This window comes from Chenopodium quinoa, unplaced genomic scaffold (genome assembly GCF_001683475.1).
Source record: "Chenopodium quinoa cultivar QQ74 unplaced genomic scaffold, ASM168347v1, whole genome shotgun sequence".
In the NCBI taxonomy this organism is placed as follows: Eukaryota; Viridiplantae; Streptophyta; class Magnoliopsida; order Caryophyllales; family Amaranthaceae; genus Chenopodium; species Chenopodium quinoa.
Window position 1 is genome coordinate 4248273 of NW_018743175.1, and position 24502 is coordinate 4272774.

The 24502-nt window shown below is 39.8% G+C and overlaps 4 protein-coding genes across 5 annotated transcripts; 2 read left to right on the forward strand and 2 right to left on the reverse strand.

The window, feature by feature from the left end:
- Positions 1 to 416: 416 nt before the first annotated feature.
- On the forward strand, positions 417 to 4444 carry LOC110732598. Its single transcript, XM_021912558.1, has 2 exons — positions 417 to 948; positions 3704 to 4444. The coding sequence occupies exons 1-2, from the start codon at positions 818 to 820 to the stop codon at positions 4173 to 4175; spliced, it is 603 nt and encodes a 200-aa protein (XP_021768250.1). The 5' UTR covers positions 417 to 817; the 3' UTR covers positions 4176 to 4444.
- A 75-nt stretch (positions 4445 to 4519) lies between these two features.
- LOC110732597 lies at positions 4520 to 5971 on the reverse strand. The gene has a single exon (XM_021912557.1). The coding sequence runs from the start codon at positions 5925 to 5927 to the stop codon at positions 4788 to 4790; it is 1140 nt and encodes a 379-aa protein (XP_021768249.1). The 5' UTR covers positions 5928 to 5971; the 3' UTR covers positions 4520 to 4787.
- Positions 5972 to 8326: 2355 nt separating this feature from the next.
- LOC110732601 (dolichol-phosphate mannose synthase subunit 2-like) lies at positions 8327 to 9790 on the forward strand. 2 transcript variants are annotated; one of them, XM_021912560.1, is made up of 3 exons: positions 8327 to 8510; positions 9211 to 9354; positions 9438 to 9790. In XM_021912560.1, exons 2-3 carry the CDS (start codon positions 9265 to 9267, stop codon positions 9588 to 9590), a joined length of 243 nt encoding a protein of 80 aa, XP_021768252.1. In that variant the 5' UTR covers positions 8327 to 8510; positions 9211 to 9264; the 3' UTR covers positions 9591 to 9790. The 2 variants fall into 2 exon arrangements, with proteins under 2 accessions (XP_021768252.1, XP_021768253.1); XM_021912561.1 differs by lacking the exon at positions 8327 to 8510 and having other exon boundaries at positions 8521 to 9354.
- A 370-nt stretch (positions 9791 to 10160) lies between these two features.
- LOC110732599 (probable plastid-lipid-associated protein 3, chloroplastic) lies at positions 10161 to 15250 on the reverse strand. Its single transcript, XM_021912559.1, has 3 exons — positions 14496 to 15250; positions 13265 to 13460; positions 10161 to 10751 (listed from the first exon to the last, which is right to left on the reverse strand). Exons 1-3 carry the CDS (start codon positions 15116 to 15118, stop codon positions 10443 to 10445), a joined length of 1128 nt encoding a protein of 375 aa, XP_021768251.1. The 5' UTR covers positions 15119 to 15250; the 3' UTR covers positions 10161 to 10442.
- Positions 15251 to 24502: the final 9252 nt, after the last annotated feature.

Genomic DNA, 24502 nt, shown 5'->3' on the forward strand with positions numbered 1-24502 from the left:
GTTTCTTTTATCATCATAGCTTATTGGAGAAGAATAAACTTTATTTTGTTTTCTTTGTGGATAAAGAAGAACTTGTGGCATGAGCAACATACTCAAAAATGATACTCGTATATAACCAATATTTAGATTTCACGAGAGTGAGGGATAACTCAAGTGGTTAGAGCTCCCTCTTGGTTCTATGTGATTCTGGGATCGATCTCATCACTTGCCTTTGTGGCTCTCTAAACACCGAAAAAAAAAAAAAAAAATTTAGATTTCACAAAGTATGGAGTGAGTTCGTTTCACCGTGAATCCACCCACCCAACACCTAAAATTTCAACAACTCATACGCCTATTAATTTATACTCTCTCCGTTTTTATTTTAGAGGAATCTCTCATCTTTCTTCATAACTCTTTAGATGTTACTATTACTATGTTATGGATCATCAAACAATGAAACAATGAGATATGATATCAAAATGTAACCCAGGAAATGATGAACTATGGGTTTGATTCTTTTAAAAAAAATGATCCATGGTACACATAAAAGCCCAATCTATCAATACAGTACCAGCCCAATTAGGCCCAACAGGTGGAGTAATTTTATAATCCAAAATAACAAGACCAAGACCTCCATTTTTCTGAGTACAGACCATATAAAAACCAACTGCGCCTCCAATTTTTCCGAAAAAAAAAAAAAAAAAAAGAGGAAGAAATTTCTGGCGGTACTTTTGACGATCTTGTAAGTTGCTATAATAGTAATACGTTACCAAGAAATCTCACTCTTCTTCTTCGATCAACCCAGAAAACTTGAGAAGAAAGATATAGAAAACCAGAAATGGTGTTATGGGAGATAACATTAGCGACGGCTTATTTCTTGGGATTGAAACGAACTTATAGACTTGCTTTGAAGATTCAACGTCGTCTTATCTCGCATAAACATCTTAAGATTCGTAATTTTGCTCAAAGGTTTCTTTCTTTTTCTTCATTTTTATACTTTCTTCTTATGCCTTTTAATTCTTATTGACAAAATGTGATTATTTGTATGATCATAAGACATTACAATCTGTGAAATTAGTGATAATCTGCTACTTATTATACTGTGTAATGTTGGATTGATTTTTTATTTTTTGAGAATTGGTGTTGAATGTTGTTGATTTGGGATTTTAGCGGAAGTTTTAGGGTTCATTGTAGTTCTTTTATGAGGTTAATTAGGCGATGGTTGCAATTTGGGTTTGATTTAGAATATGCTCCAGGTTTCTTGTTAACCAGTGATGAATAAAAGAATATTCTCTAGTTTAATTTTAACTTTTTTTGTTTTTCTTCTTGTTTGTTTGTTTGATATGTTTATTTGCTTAGCTCTTTGGACCATTAATTATGTGAAGAAGGTATACAATAATAAGATTAAATAATGTATGAAGCCATAAACCTAGTGACGAATTTGCCGATTTGCAAACGATTCTCATGTAGAAACTTTGCAACATTTTGTTATAATGTTGCCTATCAAATTATCAATGCTCCAATTGGAAATAGATTAGTTCTAGATTAGGTAAATATATAGTCCAAATAGTGAAGTGATGTGTCAACTCGTGTGATGGAGCTAATACATCCATAGTAACTGTAAGGATCAATCCTTTGCAATTAATATGAGAACCCTTTAGTAAAATGAAGTTTAGGTTACCGTTGGATGCGGAGGATATGGTTCATGTATCTCATGCAATGAAGAAAGTAAAAAAGCATTACATGAATGAAGTTGGTTGGGCTAGGAAATTGGTTACAGGGATTTTCAGGAAGTGTTTGAAACCAATCTATTTCTCTAGATCTCGGAATGTTGGTCCTCTAAGGCTAAAGTGATGGAGGCAGGTTGGTAGACAAGTTTATACAGTTTGCATTATGGACCTACTGCACTTTTGGTCATCAGCAGTGTAGTAAATCATAAGACAATGAGATCATGGTCGCAATACCTTTGAAGTGGGTTTCACCCTCTATCTGAAGTAAACAATCAATAATGGGATTCACGTAGAGGACTAGAGGGTAAGAAAATGTTTGAAATGCCAAAACTAGCTTACTTTGATGCTGGATTGCTGATATTTTGTCTTTAGTAACTAAGATAGGATTTTATATTGCACAGCCCTGGGTTTTGCTGTCCACCAATTGCAATATGAGTGTATTTTGGTGCATAATTACATGCTGTTTGATAATCCATTGCTTGCTGCAAACTGCGGCAGAGCAGGCATAGCAATAGATAAGCAGGCGTAGCAAGAGATATCTCTGCTATGTAAAACACTATTTTGTTAGTCATTGGAGCCTTAGGAGATTTGTTGTTGCTGGAATCCACACCAAGTCCTTTGGGCTTTGGTGTTTTAGCATGTTTGTCTTTGATGCTTAGAGAGCTAATGGAGGTAGTGTATACAAGGAATGAGACATGTTTGCTTGAATTACTTCGCTGTCAAAAAAATGAGTACATTTATGATAACCACTCTGAGCTGCATCTCTGAATCTCTGATATCTTGAATCTAGATAAGCACGTCTATGAGCATGTCAGAATATTGAGACAATGCATTATAATGGATGAAAAGCCTGCTGAAAGACCCTTAACGTTCCCTTCAGACCGAGAATCTGTCTTGCTGGTAGAGGTATGCTGAGTACTTTGTTCCAATTGTCCATCAAAGATCGTCATCTTTATACCTTTTGCAAAGACGCTGCTAGCTTAAAATATTTTCCTCATACCTTACTTTTTTTTCATTTGCAAGTTGCAAGTTGCAAGTTGCAAGTTGCAACCAGTCTACATTTTACTTGCCTAGCTCTACTATGAACGTAGTACTTGCAAGTTGCAACCAGAGTCTAGAGAATGTGAACCAGTTAGTGATTTACTGATTTGCTTCTTCTTATATTCTGTCTTTTAGGAATTTTCTTCTTCTGTTTGCTCATTCAAGTTGAAAAACAATATATTCTTTGAAGGGTTGATCATTTCTAAATGGAATATGTACCTGAGTGGATTCCATTTAGGGTGCTGTAGTTTAGTCTAGTCTGTTTGTTTGTGAATATTTGGTTTTTAATTTCTTGAAGAACTTTTCATAGCTTCAATTTTTCATCAAATTCTATTTTGAGGCTCACTTGGGAATATGACTTCATGTTATGGGTCATTATTTCTTATCTTATGATCTTGAAATAAAGAAACAAGTGCAGGTGCAACATTTCCTTTATGTAAAATGCCATATTTATCAACATAGTTGTGGACAAAAGGAGCTTTTTTACCCTAGATCATTGCGAAATTCATCCTCTACTCCGAGGAAACAATTTTGTTAGAACTAAGATCATGTTGATACTGTTAATGTGCTCTTGTTTATTCTTCTATGGTTTCAGTTTTCTTGGGATTTTCATTTGCTCATTTGGTGCTAATAATTTCTCAAAAACCATCATACTGCTCTAGTTAAATTGTTACAATAGTATGTCAAGCAAACAATGTTGATAAATGGGTTATTTTGCTGAAGTTGAATGGTGTCTTCAAGTTTTCCCTAAGTATTTAAGTGGGCTGTTGGTAAATGAAGAATTGGTGAGGATTACCCAGTAGAAGTTTTTGAGAGTGCATTATGTTAGATTAAGTTTGAAGATTTTCCCCTGCCAGGCTACTTTTCAAATAGTATTACTAAAGTCTAGGGTGATGTCACTTATCTGCTGCTAACTTGGTTGTAAGAATTCTAAATTATTGTATTTTATTCAGACGAACGCGAGCTGTATTTGATGTAGCGCTAAGGGTTCATCGGAACATTCAAGATAGAGACATACAAGTAGGTCGAAATGTTGGGAACTGGATCCTCAGATGGCTCGACAAGATGAAACCATCAGCCAATATCCGTGGTGCACCCCACGAGTTGCCTCCGGGAAATCACAACCAAGGCACTACCATGACTAAGCAATCGGACTATCACCAGAAAAACGATGGCAACACCCAGAAATTCAGCACCAGGAGTTCTGAAAAGGGTTCTGATAGGCATCTGTTTTCTGCTACTAGACCTACATGGTCTACAGCTTTTCCCTCCATCACAATCATGGCGCGGCATCCGAAGTCCGTTGGCTCCCAGTACAGGCAACTTTTCCTCAGTGGCCCTCAATTGTTGGCACCAAGCAGTGGAAGTTTGGGATATGGAAGGGTCATTAGAGAGGATATCAGGCTGTGGATGCAACAGCATTAGCCTCTTTGATCAGCCTTTATTCTTCCTCTTCTATGTTGATAATCTGCTGAAGTCTGTTGGACTTGGACATCTTGTGGCCAATGTCATAAAGTTAGAGATAGAAACTCTTTTTTTTTTTTTTCTTTCTTCCTGTTTGTTTATTGTTTTTATCCCAGTGAATCGCTGTCTCAGAAAATTACTGTAATTAGGTGGTGTTAACATCGGATTCAATTTCATCGAATCTGTGAACATGATGTCAATTTTGTGTATCCTTAAGCTTAAACCTTGCATGATTCCATTGTGAATAAAAGGGATATGAAAGTATGAAACAAAAGCAAATTTAAACAATGAGAAAATGCTTATTATCATAAAGAGTACAGCCTATTAAAATTAGAAAAAGATAAAAACAACCTAATAATGGCAGCACTAGTTGCCGGAAAATTCTCGATAGTCTACGGTGAACTTCATAGGAGTATCGGCCACTCCCTTAAACTTCACCCTAAAAGAAATAAATCCTAGCCTTGATGTAAGTAATAATAGAATAGCAATAGCAACATTAACTAGTTGCATTAAACAACCCTCCCTCTTTTATTTTTAAGTCTTACCCTCTAATAGAAGAATATCAATAGCTAATTAAGCTATAGTAACTGCATTATTAAGTTGGTTATTGTCGTTAACAACTTGGAGGAAAACAAAGGCAATCTTTCTTTCTTGTCCAAACCTAAACGACCATAATTGAGCAACATCACCATGTTTGAGATTAATTTTGTTTGTCACATCCCACCAACAACTTTGCAGCACCAGAGTCTTTTTCTCATCCGTATTCTTTGGCCACATTGATAGATTTAGCTCCATCTCTTCTTTGTTTTGCAGTATTAAAGTCACCTTAATATCGCCGCCTTCTTTCAACTCTCTCTTTTCTTCATCGGTTAAAACAAGTCCATTATGCTCGCGCATGTCAGTCTTAGTAAGCAACAATCGATTTTGTTGCCTTTTCACATCCGAAGCAGTAATGTATTTTTGCATTACAAGCTTAGGCACCTCGCCGCGACCACCTCCCATGCCCATTGCTTTCTCTACGAGTTCACTTGGAAGATTCGGGGGTTTAAATTTTGCCTTTTTCTTTTCTTCTTTGCTCGGCCCTGGATTTTTTTGCTTCTTTGGTACCCTTGATGACTTGTTATGGCCTTGTTCCGAAGAACGACCTCTCTTTAGTACCCTTTCTTGATTTTCTTGACGTATAATAAGAGTATTAGTAGCGTTACTACTGCTACATGCTTTATTTTCTTGATGTATAATATGAGAATTATTAGTATTAGTAGCATTACTACTACTACATGCTTCTTTTTCTTGATTTTCTTCATGTATAATAAGAGAATTATTATTAGTAGTAGCATTACTACTACTACATGCTTTTTCAGGGATGATAACCTTATTGACGTTGTCATGATTTTTTTGCTTCTTTGGTACCTTTGATGACTTATTATGGCCTTGTTCCGAAGAACGACCTCTCTTTCGTACCCTTTCTTGATTTTCTTCATGTATAATAAGAGAATTATTAGTAATAATAGTGGCATTAGTACTATTACTACTACATGCTTCTTGACTTTTTCTTCCTACATAAATGTCTTTTCCAAAAAGTTTAATCGTAGTGATAGTATCATTACTATTACTACTACATGCTTCTTCAGGGTTGATGACCTTGTTGACATTGTCATCACTTTTTCTTCCTATAAAAATGTCTTCTCCAAAAAGTCTAAAAGATATCATCATTATTGCGATTGATGATTCTTAGCTAGAAGCTAGTTGAAAATACTCTCAATTATCAAACGGTGACAAAAGAAAAATATTGTTGTTGAGTGAGAAAACTCAAATATTTGGGTCTATTTATAATACTCTAAACCGTTTTATTTATGGAAACAAACTTGAGATAATGCTAATGCGAATGTAATCCTAATTCTAATTTAAATGGGTTAACTCCACCGTCACAATTTTTTTTATCTATCTAACAAATAAGGGGGCGTTTGGTAGGAGTTTGGGTGGGGATGGGAATTTTTATCCCAATTTACAAAAACTCCCTATTTTAGTACTAGGGAGGGTCAGGTATTAAGATTGATAATCGTTTTTAACTAAGAAAGACAAATTTACCCTTAATGATAAGAAAGGAAAAAAAATATTAATAAGAGGCCAAATTAGAAAATAACACCTGCTGAAAACCCCGATTTTGTTTTTAACACCTGTTAAATTTTTTTTTTATTATAACACCTCCAAAAATCCCAAAATTTTGGTTTCACCACCCACTAACGGACTTTTGGATGGAAACCGTTAATGGGGCCCACTAGGGACACGTGTCAGTTGTTTATTGGTTTTAAAAAAAGAAAAATACAAAAAAAAAAGAGAAAAATTCCTAAACTCTAACCCAGCCACCGGCGCCGTGACTCCACCGCCGGAGACCCCCAGTGTCGCCGGAACCTTTTCCTTCACCGGCGAAATCGCTGGCCATCAACCCCACCCACCACAGCCCCTCCTTTACCGTCGAAACCACGATCCCTACACCAACGAAAAGGAAAAGTCGCCACCACCACCTCCTTTTCCCGATCTCCCTCCGTCGAAACCACACTGGCCACCAACAATCCTTTTCGCTAGTTTAAGGTTCATGGTTTCGCGTCGCCAGCAAGGGGTGAGGTCGCAACTGGATCTGGCAGGGCTACGGGTGGAATTGGGCATGGTTTTCTCCGGCAAGTGGGTTGGGGCTGGTGTTGGGGCTTGGATTTCGGCGCTTCGGCAGTTGTTGTGGTGATGGGGCGACGGTGGTGGTGATGTTGTGCCGGTGAAGGAAGGTATTCCGGCGGCAGTGGGGGTCTCCGGCGGTGGAGTGACGTCCGCCGGTGGTGGGGCTGGTGGCTGGGTTAGGATTTAGGGTTTTTTTTTTTTTTTTTTTTAATTTTACTTTTTATTTTTATTTATCTTTTATTTAAGCCAATACCTTATTAACACGTGTCCCTAATGAGCCCCACTAACGGTTTCCATCCAAAAATCCGTTAGTGGGTGGTGAAACCAAAATTTTGGGATTTTTGGAGGCGTTATAATAAAACTTTTTTTTTAACAGGTGTTAAAAAAACAAAATCGGGGTCTTTAGCAGGTGTTATTTTCTAATTTGGTCTTAATAAGACTATATCAGTAAATTTGTTTGTTATACTACCTCCGGTTCTTATTACTCGCAACAAAGGGGTATTATGTGATACATAAAATATTCCTTTGTTGCGAATAATAAGAATCGGAGGTAGTATATTCCCAACTTATTCTCATCACTAGCCAAACACGCAATTTCTATCTTACTTCTGGCACATGGTACTCCATAAATTCATTGCCCTTTTTCTCGGTCATCTTCCTCCCACACTCACTCTCTCTCTTCCTCTCAGCTATTCCAACTCAAAATCAAACACACTTTCGCTTTCCTCTTTTCTTCTTCCAATTTTATGGGTTTCCCATAAATCAACCTCCCACACTCACTCTCTCTCTTTCTCTCAGCTACCCCAACTCAAAATCAAACACACTTTCTCTCTCCTCTTTTCTTTTTCCAATTTTCTGGTTTCCCAGAAATCAGTGGATTCGAAGCCATTTAAGGGTTCAAATGTGTTCATACTAGAAATTTAGTACCTCTTGAAGTGTTCAATTCTCTTCACGATGTCCTAAAACTCAACTTTGCTAATGTTATTTTGATGTGAACTTCTTATTATTTCAATTTATATACTTCCTCTATTCCACAAATATTGCAACAAGGATGAAATTACGCATCCCAAAACACATTTTATATGTTAAATATCTATAATTATATAAGAGTAAAAATTATAAAAAGTTGATATTGTGAAAGTATTTTACAAGATGAATCTAACAAGACCTCACATGACTATTTTACTTTACGTATAAATCATAATTTGTGCTCAAACAAGCATGATGAATAGTGCAAAAGTCTAGTTGTTGCAATATTACTAAAACAGAGGAAGTATATGTTTTTCTTAAATAAGTACGTGTTATTTTATGTAAAATAGCACGAGCTGATGTTAAAGTAAATAAGTAAATAGCATATTGTTTTAGTAAATTAACACAAGATCTAAGCAAAATAACATAAAGTTTAAACAAAATAACTCAAGCATATATTAGGTATGGAGTGCCATGATTCATAGTACTCCAGGAGTATATGGTACTAACTCGCCAAGTAGGGAAATTGCTTTAAATTCTCAATTCCATTCCTATCATCTAATTCCCAAATTCTCATTCCCACTTGCCGAACGCTGTAAATTCTCAATTCTCATTCCTATCATCTCAGACGGATCACAGTTTTACCCTCAATTGGTAGTGTCTCTCCTCTAAACCCTAATTTTATCTTCAATAATCAATTGTATGCGATCCTTGACAATTCGATCTAATTCTGTAATTAAAGACTTGAAGTTTCCTAATTTCTTTTTCTATCTGTATGATTGACGACAATTAAGGGATTTTAGTACTATGAAAAAAAAAAATCAAAATTACCCTCAATTTTCCCCAATTCGATCTAGTTCTATGGTTAAAAACTTGAATGTGCTTTCGATTGATCTTAACTGGAGACTATAAATTTACATCAAATCAAAGTTCGTTTTTATTGGGTTGATTCGTATTTACAATTTTACATTTATAATAATGTATTATTTAGCTCCATGCTTCCATTGAGTTCTTGAGACTAGCAGCGGTTTTTGTTTGTACTCGTATGAAGTAGTCAGGATAGAGTGTGTTTTTCAGCTTTTAGGCTTGAAAATCTGATAGTAGGCTATCATCAGATACATGAATAAATAAAAGGAATTCAGTTTGATGTGTTTTTTTTTTTATTTTGCTTCATGTTTATTCGAGTTGTGTGGTTGATTCAATTTCTTCACCACATGCCTCCTGTTATTTGAATGACATTCACACTCGATCACACAGATTCTCTTCTATATTTGGAAGTCGACGATTTGGATTGGATAAATTGGATGATGTTAGTGTAATTAACCTTTCTGCTTATTTTCTTTTGTGAAACAAGTGCTCACTACAGAGAAGATAGAACATAGTTGCTGCAACTGAGGAGCATATACTGATGGAGCTGGCTGACAGGGCTGTTGGTTTTCTGCTGTGCTGTATCAGCTTATCAATATTCACGTACTGTACTTTCTGGGTTATCATTCTGGTAAGTTCAAATTTGATTAATTTTGCATATTTAGTCTGTTTGAGCTTATATTATATAACAAAATTCTTCGTGGATCATTGCAGCCATTTGTTGACAGCGACCACTTCATCCACCAGTATTTCTTACCTCAGGAGTATGCAATCATCATCCCTGTTCTTGCTGGTGTTACACTTCTTTGTTTTCTGAGCGTCTTCATTGGATCTGTAATGCTGAAATCCAAAAAGAAGAAGGCTTAATCTCATTTGTCTTCATTTTTTTTTCCTTTTGTTTTCAATTTTTTCGTGAAGGTTGTTTGTAATCTTTCTGTAAGACTGTAAGCACAGCCTTCATTATACTAATTTCATTAGGGTATGTATACGGGAACAGCCTTTGATATCTGTTAGCAATGTTATAAATATTGTTCAAAAATTTCTTTTACCTCGACATTTTTTCATTATCAAATTTACTTGTAGGATAAATGGGCTTCAGGCTTTCAGCTGCTTTTCTGTTGGAAATTACAATTGCCATGCAAAATACTAATACTTCAATGGGGTAGATGATGAATGCATATGCTTCTCAAGATTGTTACTTGTTATTGTATGTCTAGTGTTAGGTGGTATCTTGAAGTTAAAAAACATGACGAAGAGGCAAAATAACAAAGAAAGTAATTGTCATGTATTCCATAATATTAGAGGGCAGTACCATCTCAGAAACAAAACTCTTGATGCAACGCCCTTGCTTCTTCGTTGAACTTGTATAAGAGTATACTTGAAAACAATGTGGTGGATTGAGAAGAGATTAAATGAAATAGGATAGTAAATCATTGCTTTAACGATGTAAATCTGTAAATTACTTGTAAAGCTTTATTCAAATAACAGTGTAGTTGTGGCAAGATAAACAATCATTAGCCTGTTACAAATTTCTTCAGGCAATTAGCAGTCTTGAGCTCAATATCTTACTCGTACTACTTATCTATGATAAAGCTAAAGAAAGGAATGTGCCATCTTAAAGAAAAATCAATTACAAACAAGTAAGCTCTTTACAGAATGTATCAAACGCAGCACAGCAAGATATCTCTTCAATTGCACCAAAACGGCACATCTGCACTTCTAGTCAAGAAGCGGACTCCCTTCTCTGACAAGCACAAAGAGGCCACCATCTCCTCTTGAAATCCTAAAATCTTCATCGACATATGTGAATAGCAACCAAGATGAAGTGCGTTCACCTGGAATGGGAATCTTAAGAGGTGGCAGGCCATATAATGACCGTGAAATACTTGCTGCTGCCTCCTGAACAGGATTCAGGAGCTGCTGCACAGGAGAAAGGGTAATATTTTGTCCAAACACATTTATATTCTCTGGAAGATCAAATTGAGATTTAATCTTTGGAGGCTCAAAAGTGGCTTCTTTAAATTGAACCTGCATATCAGAAACCAGCTGATTAGCACATTTACGCTTTGTTTGGATAGAAGGAGATGGAAGGAAAAGAAAGGGAGGGGGACAAACTCTCTTGTTTGGGTAAAGGATTGGGGGAAGGAAGAGAAAGGAGAGGGAGGGATCCATTTTCCCTCTCTCTTTAATAAGCATAATCCCTCCAAAATTGGAGAGATTTGGAGGGAAAATGGAGCTCACCTCCCCCTCCCTTTTTTTTCCCTTCCCTTCCCCTTCTTTCCCTCCCCTTCCTTTCCTTCCTTATTTGATATCCATACAAAGTGTTAATCCCCATTTAAACATCTCAACTGAAAGAAAATAATCAAATTCTGAAATAAAATAACAATTCCTCCTCAAAAATTTGTAAAATGTGGGGAATTACACTTTTCAACACACAACTTTAATCTATCTTTGGACCTTGAAAAGAAAGGAGTTGAGATACTTTCCGTAAACCCCACGAGATCCCAAGAGGCCAGAGTGGTTGGAATCGTCCACTTTACCTTTTAAAAATATGCTTTCTATCACTGATTCAAGGTCACAAAGGGTCTTTATGTAATTTAATGGCACAAGATCTATCCCTCATCAGTCATCATCAATTAAGTTTTTGACACCCGAAAGTGTGAATTAGACTTCTTTATTTTTATTATTATCGGATTTTCCTGAAGGATTCGAGATAAATTCCATGCACCCCACCAAACCCGGGAGGCTAATTGTGTGGTTGGAGTCGTCCACTTTACCTCTAATACCTCAATTTAGCTGGTTATAGAAATGACTACCGCCATTAACTCAAAGTCACCACAGGCCTTTATGTGACCGACTAGTAGGCATATGTGATTCCAAACTATATTTTATGACCCTATATGAATCTTCCACCATCACTTGGATTTTGACACTGCAACCCAAAGTCACCGAAATTGTTCCAAAAGCATAGATTAACCTTACTTTTGGAGGATTTTTATTTTTTTGGACCTAGAAAAAAAAGGTTTAATATTCATCCCATGGACCCCATGAGGTCCTTAGAGGCCACTATGTGGTTGGAACCATCTACTTTGTTTCCTTAATGTCAATTTAACAAATTACAAACATAGTCTCCTTCAGATTCACCCCATGGGCCCCACGAGGCCCGTAAAGGCTTTCAAGTGCAATCAACGAAATGTCGAAGTGTAGATCCCCAAAATTAGTCTCTGACCTATATGACAAACCTTACTTCTATTCTAAACAAAAGATCAATTCTTTCTACTTGCTTAACCAAATTGTCAAAGATTCTAAAGGTGTTACAGCAGTTAGGCTAATAATGACGGTCATTAACTAATGTTTATTGAGAAGGAAGGTTATAAGCTTTCATAAAGTCCCTTAAAGCCTTAAAGAATGGTTATCTATTGAGTAATTCACATAGAAGTAAGATAACGCTAGGTGGAGATGGAGGTGGCGGTATGTTTGCAATGGGGTGGGGATTATGCCGAGGTTGGGTAATTAGATGGAGAAGAAAAGGAATAGGAATGAATTTGGGTTGGGTAGGTAGTGAATTTCCCTTTTTAAAGTATATACAAGTATATAATCTATTGTAAAAGTAAACTGATGATCTACGCAAGAAAACATGAATAGGGAGAAAATTAGAAAGAGAAAGAGAGTAAACACTCCAAAAAATCAAGGGAAGAACCCAGAACCCATACAAAAATCTAGATCGAAGCTACTACCACCCATCTCAATCCTACTCTACTCAAATCTCTTACTTGAAACCAAAGAATTACAATTCCAGCATATCTCTTGGTCAAGCCCCATCGCTTAGTGGAAAACACAGTGTGCACATACACAATTTCCTCCCAAAAATCAGCAATCCCCACATATAAAAATAGAATATTAAAACTCATTCCCTATCTGACACAATTACAATTGTGTAGCTCTCAATCTCCAAATCACAAGATCTAAACGTCATAGTCATGGAGCCTCAAAAAAGCTTATCTTTGATAATAGTAATGATTATAACTGAATACAAATGGTGGGACTACAAAAGGCAAAGGGAGCACTTGAATGGTCTGAGCCTAAGAGTCCGCACAATTAATTGTATAGATAAGGCTGCACCATCTACCCCCTCTCCAAGGCTCCAACCAGCAAAATAAACACCCACCCACACAACAATTTCATTGGAGGCAATTGCAGTTAGGATATGACATCATTCTGATTTTACATTAGGATTTTCGTTGATTTTTTCGGGGGTAAGGTTCATTGCACAACTACATGGTCATTAAGCACTGTGCCTACAGCACCGAGCATTTGAGCAATACATGTGATTACATGAACACATTTTTTGGATTCATTATGATGAAAAGAATGCAATCCCATAACAGTAACATTAGATACACAAGTAAACAACTGAAAGTGGCTCCACAACACAAGGTATTGATTTGAGCGACAAGGCTGTTAACTCGACTTCATATATAACCCAGACCATGTGCAAGCAACATTCATCATACCACTAAATAAAAGGTTTGTTCATTTACCTGTATCCTTGAAGGACTACTAATGTCAAATTTGGCTGTTGCACTAAATGAGAACGTTGCAAAAGGACTGGACAATGTGGTTGAATTCTCCACAGTTTGGCTGGTGGTGCTAATGGCTTGGCATATTTGTTGAACTTTTAGCAACGGTGTAGATCCAACAGCAAGAAGAGGCAACAACTCAGAAAAGGCTGTGTACCTGATAAAATACAGAGAAAATGATAGATGATGCACGGTAAAGAGGATGAATAAAATTTCCTGTCATAGCTCAGACAAAACCCCAGATGATGATTGTTAATATCAAAGGATGTTTATGATAATATGCATCAGATGTCAATATATTCTTCAACTTTATAGCATGTGAATATGTGATCTCTTATTTTCTGGAGTTTTATGTTGTTAATTTGCTATAAACTATCTTAACATCTAAAGGTTCATTGAACACAAGAATATCACACACACAATAAAGGGCCAGTTATAACTTCTTACAAAATTGGCACTTAGTAACATACAATCGTGGCTGATTCAAGACAACATTTCCTTGTTAATGCACCAACTCTCTTCCACTGTTCTACCATAATTTTCCATCAAAATATTTCAACAGAATAAAATTCTGAAGGAAAATGGCAACCAATAACAATAAATGGCTATTAATACTCTATCTTATCCCTAGTGCTTCTTTATGTTGGGAATTTCCCATTTGTGAAGAAATATTGCCCAACATCATAATATTATTAGGAATTAGGATGGTGACTAGCCAATAAGGTTAGAGGGTTACTTCATGGTTTAGTATGGAACCTCACCAGTGTGCGAGTCAGTAGTCATACTCCTTTGTTCCATACATGATTATCACATTAACCCTACTCCTTTATATTGAAGGATATAACTTCATTCATTGCAATACCCTTTATATGGTTGCATAATTCTCCCCATCACTCATTCTAATTGAGGAGCACTTCGAAAAATCCAATCACAATTCACTACTATCCTAACAAGCATATCATCTCTTTTTCCGAGCATCCCAAAAAAGTGTACGTGACTAGTATAACATTAACAAAACAACCCAAATATAGGCACACAACAAATTCCCATTTTCCACTTAGCACCCTAAATTAAACTACAAGATAATCTTCCCTATAAATTAAAACAACAATCCATTCAATAAACATCAAAGTAAGCATAACATATTAAGAACTAAAATCAAACAACAAGAAAAGAACATAGAAAAGCTTACACCAAAACCCAATTGCCATCAAGCAACCCCGGAACCTCAGTCGGGTTAGGATTCGGGTTCGCCGCCTCGAGTTGATTAACAAGCTCCGATACCTCAGCCCGAACCTCAGCCGAGGCCCGAAACCCGAGTTCCGACCCATAAAGAGAATCCAACAAACACCTCTTCAGCTCCCAATTCTTGTTCACCCAACTACTACTACTACCATTAGTTTCTCTCTCCTTAATCTCTTCGCCATCAATTGCAAGACGGCCCCACTCATCTTCATCCTCGCGAATGGGCGGGTCAGAGTCGGCGAACCTGGACTCAGTCTTGGGCTCAGGCCCAGATTTCTCGCCCCATTCGTCGGAAACTGTGATGGAAACATTGAGCTCAGGTGGGTTCACGGAGGCAGAAGGGTTGGGCTTGGGCTTTGGGTCTGGGCCCCATTCATCGTCTTCATCGGAGGAAGAAGCGGAAGAACGGGAGGATAAGAAGGTTCTGGAAGAAGGACGCGTGGAGGAGAGAGAAAGAAGTGGGTTTTGAGAAGGGAGGAGAGAGAAAGAAGAGAATTGGTTATGGTTGTAATGGAGGATTGAGGAATTGGGGAAGAAGATGGAAGGTGGTGGAGTTGAGAGAATCGTCATTTTTTGTTATTGGGAAGAAAAAATTGAGGGGAATTTGGTGAACATGGGTGTTTTTGTTTGTATTTGGACCTATTGATCAAATTTTGTAAGGCTTCAAATATTTTGCTAAATATATTTGAGAAAATTGAGACTAGTGTGGACTGTAGAGTGAGGGACTGATTGGCCGACATACTCGCTCCATGAAGGAATGGTTACAATGTCACGTATTTTATTTTAGGATTGTGAAATAAAAGTGTTACTCCGTATCAATTTTTTGTATGACAATGGTTTGCAATTTTATGTTATTTTGGAGATATGTACTTGAATAAGTGGTTTTTATTAAAGGTAATTTTAATTGATATTGGACACGACATAAATACATGATATTAGCAAAGATAAATGCAAAAAATTTGGTAGCTTGCATTGTTGAACAAAGTATATGTTTATGTTAGTATTGGTACATCTTTCACAATTCAACATCAGCAAGAGCGATCATTAGAGACCGCTAACGGTGGTTCTCTCATCCATGCCAACACTTTCAACCTAGACATCGATCACTAATGTCTTGTGCAATCTCTTAGTTGTTAACTCAATCAAGGGTAGTACTTGGTCCCGTCCATGACAGATCGAGCATACCATCATAGACATTCAGTCGCTTCTTAACTTTCTCAATTTTGATACCTAGAGCATTCATCATATTTATCAAGAGGCAAATTAAATAGAGCGACTGATTAGATCGCAAGAGTATGTTGGCCACTGCACCTGATTAGTAACAACATGAACATTGTCCCTTGTAATAACTATAGTCTTGTTTCCATTCTCTCTTCCAAATGCGTTAGGAATTCCTATCCCAAGAAGGTTTTCTAACAATGTTTCTTTTTCTTTACTATTATAATAATAATAATTCATTGGATTTTTTTTTTTGTCATAAACTACCTCATAAAACCTAAATTTTGTGAAAAATTACCTAATAAAAAAAATGTTATAAGAAACTACCTAATACAAAGTAAAATGTTGTAAGATACTACCTTTGGCCGAACTTCCATCGTTGACCTAAGTTTACGGTGTTGACCAACCTCAAAACATCCCTAAAACCACCACGGGGGTTAGTTTTCAAGGTGGTAAGGTTATTTCAGGGTGGTTGGAGGATATTTCGAGTTGGTGAGGGTAGTTTAGTGCTCCAGGATGGTGGTTTTCAGGGTTAGAGGTGGTGGTTTTGGGTTGGAGGGCGGTTTTGGCATGGTGGAGGCAATTTCAAGCAAGTTGTGTTAGTTTTGGGGATGAAAGCGGTGGTCTTGGGGTTGTTTTGAGGTGGGTCAACGATGGAAATCCGACAAAGGTAGTATTTTACAACATTTTACCTTTTATTAACTAGTTTCTTACAACATTTTATCTTTTATTAGGTAGTTTTTTACAACTTGACAAAAGTCCTAATTCATTCTACATGAATTTTTTTTTTTAAGATTGCTACAAACATAAAAGAGAGATTTTAAGTTCACGGATATGGGCCTAGAGAAGACCCTAATGCTGGTGATTTATGCACATGTTAGTGGTACGTCTAGGAAATCATATATAATCGTTTTAAGATAGGAAATCTTCAAGAATGGTTGCATCAGAAAATCAGTTTTAATTTCCTCACCAAGGGACGAAACAAGAAAATGAGGTATAGCCTACCTATTTTGCAATCAATATATGGTGGTTTTGGAAATAATGGAGAAATTGTTATCTTTGTTAGAGGTAACAACATCTCCTATGATATTGATAGCTTCTTACCGAATCGGTTAGAGGAAAGTTGGACGACTTTAGTAAAAAGATGACATTATTCATGGTGAGTTCGTTAAATAACCCAATTAAGAAGAATACAAGAAGTAGTGTACATAAACCAACACTGAGGATGGTTTGTCCTTAATACTGATGGACCGACGCCAGCAGGAGGGGGGGGGGGGGGATTATTCGAGATGAATAGATCGAGGAAGATGTAGATTGCCTTTACATCAAACTTTGTTTCATGTTCATTACATAAAGCTGAACTAAAGGCTATTGAGATAGGCATTGATCGATGTTGCCTTCAAATTTGGGGTCAAACACCTAATGATCCAAATGGATAATCATTTGGCAATTCGAGCACTTCAAGTAATGGAGCATTAGGATGAGAATGTGTCCATATTGTCCACAACTGTCAAAGATTAATTTAGGAGAATGGTTGGGAAGTAAAATTCCTCCTTTGTTACAGGGAAGACAATCTGGCAAATTAAGGGGTGAACTTAGCTCAAAAGATTCAAGTGTGGCAATTAAGTTTCTCCTATCTAACTTGGACGTATTCTCCATGAAAACCTAGTGGGTGTTGCTATGCTATGTGTAATCACTAATTAATTTTTGTTTGTTTATTTCCCTGTTTATCGGAGCCTATACCCCTCAATATCCAAAAAAAAAAAAAAAAACCCATAGAGAGAGATATATATATTAACGTGAAAAAGTGATAATAACATGTGTAGACGAATTTAAAATAATAAAATATGAGAAATTTACCACTGACTAACCACCAATTTAGAGTATCTACAATGGGGCTTAAGTGGAGTTCAATAGAAGCTATATAATACGAGTAATAAACAATGTACATTTTTTTATTCTACATATTATTTTTTTATAAAGAGACCAATTGGGTGAATAAGAGAAAATTGAGTCATGGTGAATTAAATGTAAAGTTGTAAGCACCATGTAACCACTATGACAATAGGGACATTACTCGAGCCTAAATGCTACAGTACCTGAGTAAGTTGTATGTTCTTTCCTCTCAATACAACTTCATCATATCAATATCTACCTTACAACTTTCTAGGTTTTTCTTTAGTAATTGCTCCCATCTTTAGTTTTACACTATTCACCGAATTTCCTTTTTAATTTTTTTTTTTTTTTTTTTTTTTTTGGTGTTTAGAGAGCCACAAGGGCGATGAGAATCGATTGATCCAAGAATCATATGAAATTAGGAGGGGAGCTCTAACCACTTGAACTTTTTATTACTTTAGTTATTTATACATTAAGAAAAATATATTCATGTGAGATTTTATTTGATTCCTCTCAATTTGTAGTTTCAATATATCTATTGTTTCGGGGTTTTCTGATGTCCTGCGGGAGAGTTACAATTCCGAGACTGGAACCGGACGCCTGTACCTGCAAAACAAACGGATGCTCCGGATGATTGGAGATCCGCCTCCGACGGTCAAGTTAGTACTTGATTAAGGAGTAATTAATGCGGAAATTAAAGTGATTGGGTCTCTCTAGGTGAGAGTGTTTAATGTGTGTAATCTGCGTTTTTAGCGTTATCTCCCTTAATGGGGATTAAGGGAGGTATTTATAACCTCGGGAAACGTGTCAATCTAGGTTTAGGTTAACCTTGGGCTGATTGGGCTTCCCTCGGAAGTTGGGCCTAGGTGACCGGTTATCCCAGGTGTCATGGGAAGGACACGTGTCGTGTCGTAATTGGTCCATAGTGGACGGATCACTGCTTGACACGTGGCAGGCTCCTATTGGCCCATGTGACGGACCCATGGCGGAACCTGATTGGTCCACTTGTCAGATGGTGATTGGTGGGGAAAAATCCCCTAATCATTTGCCCCTCACAGGTGGCACGTGACTGGTCACGTGTTACCTGTGACAGGTATCGCCCTGTAACAGGCGACGACCTGCTACAGGTGTCACTCGGCGAGAGGCCGAGAGATTCTCCCGCCAAAATTTTGAATTCTGGAAGTGACCCTTCGCCTTCTCACTTCGCCTATATAAAAGAGTGTTGACTTCGGTCATTTTCACACTTGAAAACTTTGTGAGAGAACATTCGGACCCCTGAACTTGCTCTGACATTTTGGACCCTTTCTGCCTACCGCCTGCTCTGACAAGCCGACTGCAAAGGATTTTCAGAACTTCATCAATCGTCACTCGTTCAGGTAACCGTCGGTTCTCTTACTCTTAATTTTCTCTTACTTTATTCTTTTTTGAAATGGCACCACGGAAGCACACGACACGACCTAGGTTAGTGATCAGCCGGTCACCGGGGACGGCTGAATCTAGGACTAGGAGTGCCGCCTGCCCTTTTCTGGACCCATCTTTGCCCTTTATACAAAGTCCGACTGTATCTGTGTCTATGCAGAGCATGATGGCCAGAACAAAAAAGACTGCCAGGATCTCAAACTCAGACGGCTCCTCCCACAGGGTGCCGATTAGTGAAACATCTGACCAGGCGCCAGATGTGGAAGTGAAACAAAGCGGCTTGAAAGCCGGCAGTTCTGAGGGAGGAGTCAAAGTGACCCCTTCCCACTTTACAGTTGACAATTCTACATTCTCTCCTGCTCCTTTTAAAGGAGAGGAGGCGGGCCCCTCCGGGAGAGGGGAGGAGTCGTCCTCTTCGGACTCGTCAGAGGACGATTCTGAGTCTAGCTCTTCTGGCCATGCTTCCCTGGACACAGAAGAGAAAAACAGTCGCCTACAAGAGGCGAGGCTTTCTCACGCAGTTGAGAAGGGGGACGATTGGGCGGAGCCATCCGCCTCTCACCGAGAGCAAAATACCCCCTACTACTGCACGGTACCTCGGGGCCGGATCACGGCCATGCAAGAGAAAGTGGAGAGCTTTATCGCAAACCACACAATGGGCCCCGACTTTTTAGTGTTCGTGCCGGATCCAGAAGACACAGTCGTATGGCCGGCTGGTACCAGTTATGATGGCGCCTGCTTTGGCTGCTACGAGGCGGCCATCAAGGCTGGGCTGCGCTTCCCACTACATCCAGCTGTTCAACGGATCTTGGATGGGTATGAGTTGGGGTTATGGCAGTTAGCCCCGAACTCCTGGGTCAACGTACTCGGCTATGTGGCCGGGTGCGAACTGCACGGGGGTGGAGCCGAGCTTCGAGGCTTTCGCCCACATGAACTACCTCAGCCGGACCCCTAAGGCAGGCGGTACCGGCTGGTATCAATTGACGAGCCACAGGGGCTACCTCATGACGAGAGGTAAAGCAAACAAATGGAAGGACTGGCGAAGCACCTTCCTCATCATTGAGAGCTCAGACACAGAGCTGAACAAGCGCTTCAACAGGTGGAACAGGAATCCGCCCCTTCTTGCAGGAGGCCGCAGCATGCCGCCTGTTCCCCCCAAGGCTAAGAAAGAGATCCTAGATAAAGGACTCTTCAAAGTAGAGTCGAAGGTGAACTCTACTTCAGGGGTACGAGAGCAAGTACCCCTGCACTACGTCCCGAGCTTCAAATGGCTCTACGACGAGTACTTTTTGGCCGCCTGTGGCCTCAGCAGTCGGTGCTCAAGAGGTAGTCGGCCTGTCGAATACTCTGTTGTTCCGTGCATTTCTTGTGTATGACTTTTATTAACTGCTATTTGTTTTTGCAGCGGACGCCATGAGCAAAATTACCGCCTCCAAGACTGCGGCGGCCATGTTGCGGGCCTCCATCATGCAACAGTCTTCAACCGACTCCCCCAACAAGGGGGCACCCTTGGTGGGCTTCGAACCTTTCACCCTCTTTTTGGAGTTGTGTTTATGCATATACTGACTCTTTTCTTCTTTTTTAGACGGGCGCTCCAAGAGATTCTTCTTCCCAACAGCCGGACCCCAAGGCCCGGAGGACGACTGTTGCGAGCTCTCCTGGTTCTGCCAGGAAACATGCGGCGGCTGAGAAACAGCCGGCCACTTCTTCTAAAACTCCAGCTGGGCCACCTAGATGTATGAAATTGTCCTTGTAAATTTTAGACTTGCTCCCTTCTTTACTAGGTCTAATCCGTTTGTTTATGCTTGATGCAGCCGGCCCTCAGGAGCCTGACTTGGTCGAGGTGGCCAAGTCTATGATCAAGGTCGTTCCTCCAGCTGAAAGGGAGGCGGTCAGGGGTGTCGGCACCCTTGACCTAGACGGGATTGCAGGGGTCCTTGCTGAGGTATACTTAGCATATTTTTGAGTATTTGAATTCCAGGACGCCTGTTTTCTCTTTTTGTTTGGAAACTGACGCCTGTTCCCCTTTTTACTTAGGCCCTGCTCCGAGTGAACGGCCTTCGCAAGCCGCTTGACCGGAAGAACAAAGAGGTAAAGGCTGCAAAAGCTATGGCCGCCTCTGACTGTGATAAGGCAATGTTTCAAATTGCCCGAAATGAAGTTCTGACCATTGATATTCTTTATTATCAGGCGCAGGCTACCGCCGCTATCCGGGCTCAGTTAGAGGCGGCCCAGAAGAGGAATAGCGAGCTGGAGGCGACCATCAACAACCTCAAGGCCGAGCTGAGACCTCTTCGCCAAAAGATGTCCTCATACGAAACCTTGGAGAAATCCTTGGCGAGCGTAAAGGTACGCCTGGTGACCCAGGAGAAGAGTCTTACTCAGGAGCTCTCGGAAAAGGCCGAGCAAGAAAAGAAAGAGCTGGTCCGGGAGATGATGGAAGAATCTGCTCAAATCCAGCGGTTGACTTGGGGCCGCCTCTTCCCCAATGCCGACTTTGCCTCATGGGAAAAAACGTACCGCCAGTGTTCTGATAGATATAATCAGGAGATCCTGGCGGCTGCTGAGGAAGAGGCGTTGGCGGCTGCTGAGGAAGAGGCGTTGGAGGAGGAGCAGCCGGTAGTGGCGCTTGTGCCGCTTGGGGGTAATGCATCAAAGAAGGATGCAGCTGAAGCCGAGTCCAGCAAGAAGAGTGCTGACCAGGCGGCAGCTGCTGATATTGAAGATCTGCCCCCTTCTTAAGCTTTATGTCTTCTTCCCACGGCCTGCGTGCCCTTTGTTTGTATTTACCCGGCCAGGGGGCCGGGGCTCTGAATATTTTGCCGGTCTTTAATGACCGGCTTCCTTTTAATGAATATTTTTGTTTTGCTTCAAACTTGTTCAAGTATTGAATATTCTGATATCCAATTGTACACTATACCGACTGTTTTACATGGCCGATAGTTGCAGACAGGTACAGATAGTTAGTCACGCCGCCTATGCCCCTGGACGACTGGTCATCTGTTTCCAGGCTAGACGATCAGTCGGCCATTTATCCAATCGGTATTCGAACCATTTTAAAGACTGGATCCCCTTTAGGCAGGCGGTTCTGTCATATAAAATTAACCAAGTAGGAAAGTGGTTTCCTACTTGTCATGTTTTTAGGCTAGAGACTTTAGGCCGTCTAGGCCGACTGTTCCCCGCCATATTTAATCTAGTGTGAGCCGGTGCTGTATGAACACCTTTTTAGTTTCATACTAAATTTTTAAGGAGTGACCAAGTAAACATGATTGTTACCTAGTCGCCAAGTAACTGAGTAGTAGAGGTATCAAACGGTGGGTACCGGTTGTTCCCCTTTATTCGCCAATGTTTGTTGGCTTTTAACTCATAGGTTGTTAACCTAGCAGGAGTAGTGGTTGAGAGCCCCTGTTTGCTAAAAACAGGCGGACGACTCATACCTTTTAGGCTCCATACTAAGTTTGAGAGAGTGACTATGAGTTAACTTTGGTGTTACTCAATCGCCGTCATTCCTGCTTGAGTAGTAAAGGTACCAGGCGGCGGAGGCCGGCTGAACCTTTTGATTCGCCAATGTTTGTTGGCTATTAACTCAAGAGGTACCCCCTGCATTTATCCCAAGTAATACAGGCGGTCATCTGACTCAGATGTCAACTGCTACCACTGGTTTGGTTAGCGATAGAGTTATCCTTGTCTCAAAAACGGCTACGTGGTTGCCCTTGGGGACAGTTGTATAGGTGTCGTGTAATTAGTTTATAGAGCAATGTTCCACCCAAAAGGGAGCTGCTCTCTGCGACGAATTTCATCCGGAGGGATGCCGCCGGACGCCTGCTATGATGTTGGGACAGGTCGTATTAGTTTTGAAGATTGAATCAGTTGGCTTGGCGCCTGGTCTGATCATTCGGCCTGTGGCCTTGGTTAGTTCTTGGTGAACGTAGGTGCTAAGTAAAAGGAGGGTAGCCGCCTGTTTAGGCACAGGGTCGGCCAGGCCCTGATCATTTTTAGTTAAGTATAAGGGGGGTGGCTGTGTGTTTGGAACCAGTCGACCCTCTTCTATGGAGAGTAGCCGACTATATGTCCAGATGGCGTGCCCCTATGGTGATAGAGTAAAATATTCAATGGAGAGTAGCCGACTGTAAAGGTACAGGCGGCATGCCCCTCTGAAGATAGAGTAAAATACTCAATGGTAGCCGACTGTAAAGGTACAGGCGGCATGCCCCTCTGAAGATAGAGTAAAATACTCAATGGAGAGTAGCCGACTGTAAAGGTACAGCCGGCATGCCCCTCTGAAGATAGAGTAAAATACTCAATGGAGAGTAGCCGACTGTAAAGGTACAACCGGCATGCCCCTCTGAAGATAGAGTAAAATACTCAATGGAGAGTAGCCGACTGTAAAGGTACAGACGGCATGCCCCTCTGAAGATAGAGTAAAATACTCAATGGAGAGTAGCCGACTGTAAATGTATAGGCGGCCTGCCCCTCTTAAGTAAGAATAAAAAATTAAACATGGAGAGTAGCCGACTGTTTGTCAGCAGGCATGCCCCTCTTAGTACAAAATTGAATATTAAGTATGCAAACTTTTATTAAGTAGCCCTTGACTATTTACATCATTCAAAAGAAATATTTCTTAAGATTATCTACATTCCAAGTTCGAGGCAACGGTTGTCCGTCTGGTGTTCCCAGACGGTAGGTACCATCCCTGACCTCTTCATAGATTCGGTAGGGTCCTTCCCAGTTGGGAGTTAGTTTGCCAGACTCATTAGCCCTACCAACTGCTTCCATTTTTCTAAGTACAAAGTCCCCCACTTTGAGTGGACGTCTGTGTACTTTTTTGTTGTATGATCTAGTCATTCTCAGGCGGTAAATTTCATGGCGCAAGACAGCATTGCCCCTCCTTTCAGGAAGTGAGTCTAATGCTAGGCGCATGGCTTCCCAGTTTGCCTCTTCGTCATATAGCATTACTCGAAGAGTCGGCTCGTAGTGTTCTATTGGAAGAACAGCTTCCGCACCATAAGTTAGGAGGAATGGAGTTTCTCCAGTCGCCCCTTTTTCAGTCGTCCTAATGGCCTAGAGAACATGTGGTAATTCATCCGCCCATAGGCCGCCTGCTCGTTCAATCTTTTTCTTGAGACCGTCTGAGATGATTTTATTAAAGGCTTCTACCTGGCCGTTTGCTTGTGGACGGCTGACAGATGCAAAGTAGTGTGCAATTCCTTGGTCACCCAACCAGCTTTTGAGAACAGACGTCTCAAATTGGGGACCATTATCAAAAACCATAGACATGGGAACCCCCAACCGAGTGATGACATTTTTCCAAATGAATGAAATTACATCCTTCGTCTTGATTCCCTTTACAGCCTCCGCCTCTACCCATTTAGTGAAGTAGTCGACGGCAACAAGTATGTACCTCCTTCCGCCTGTAGCAGG

Excerpts from the sequence above, each read along its gene's own strand:
- LOC110732598 (XM_021912558.1), top strand. The coding sequence starts at position 818 with ATGGTGTTATGGGAGATAACATTAGCGACGGCTTATTTCTTGGGATTG. Across the intron at positions 949-3,703 it reads ATTCGTAATTTTGCTCAAAG|ACGAACGCGAGCTGTATTTG; the intron begins GTTTCTTTCTTT and ends TATTTTATTCAG.
- LOC110732597 (XM_021912557.1), bottom strand. The coding sequence starts at position 5,927 with ATGATGATATCTTTTAGACTTTTTGGAGAAGACATTTTTATAGGAAGA.
- LOC110732601 (XM_021912560.1), top strand. The coding sequence starts at position 9,265 with ATGGAGCTGGCTGACAGGGCTGTTGGTTTTCTGCTGTGCTGTATCAGC. Across the intron at positions 9,355-9,437 it reads CTTTCTGGGTTATCATTCTG|CCATTTGTTGACAGCGACCA; the intron begins GTAAGTTCAAAT and ends GGATCATTGCAG.
- LOC110732599 (XM_021912559.1), bottom strand. The coding sequence starts at position 15,118 with ATGACGATTCTCTCAACTCCACCACCTTCCATCTTCTTCCCCAATTCC. Across the intron at positions 13,461-14,495 it reads GATGGCAATTGGGTTTTGGT|GTACACAGCCTTTTCTGAGT; the intron begins GTAAGCTTTTCT and ends GTATTTTATCAG. Across the intron at positions 10,752-13,264 it reads GTAGTCCTTCAAGGATACAG|GTTCAATTTAAAGAAGCCAC; the intron begins GTAAATGAACAA and ends TCTGATATGCAG.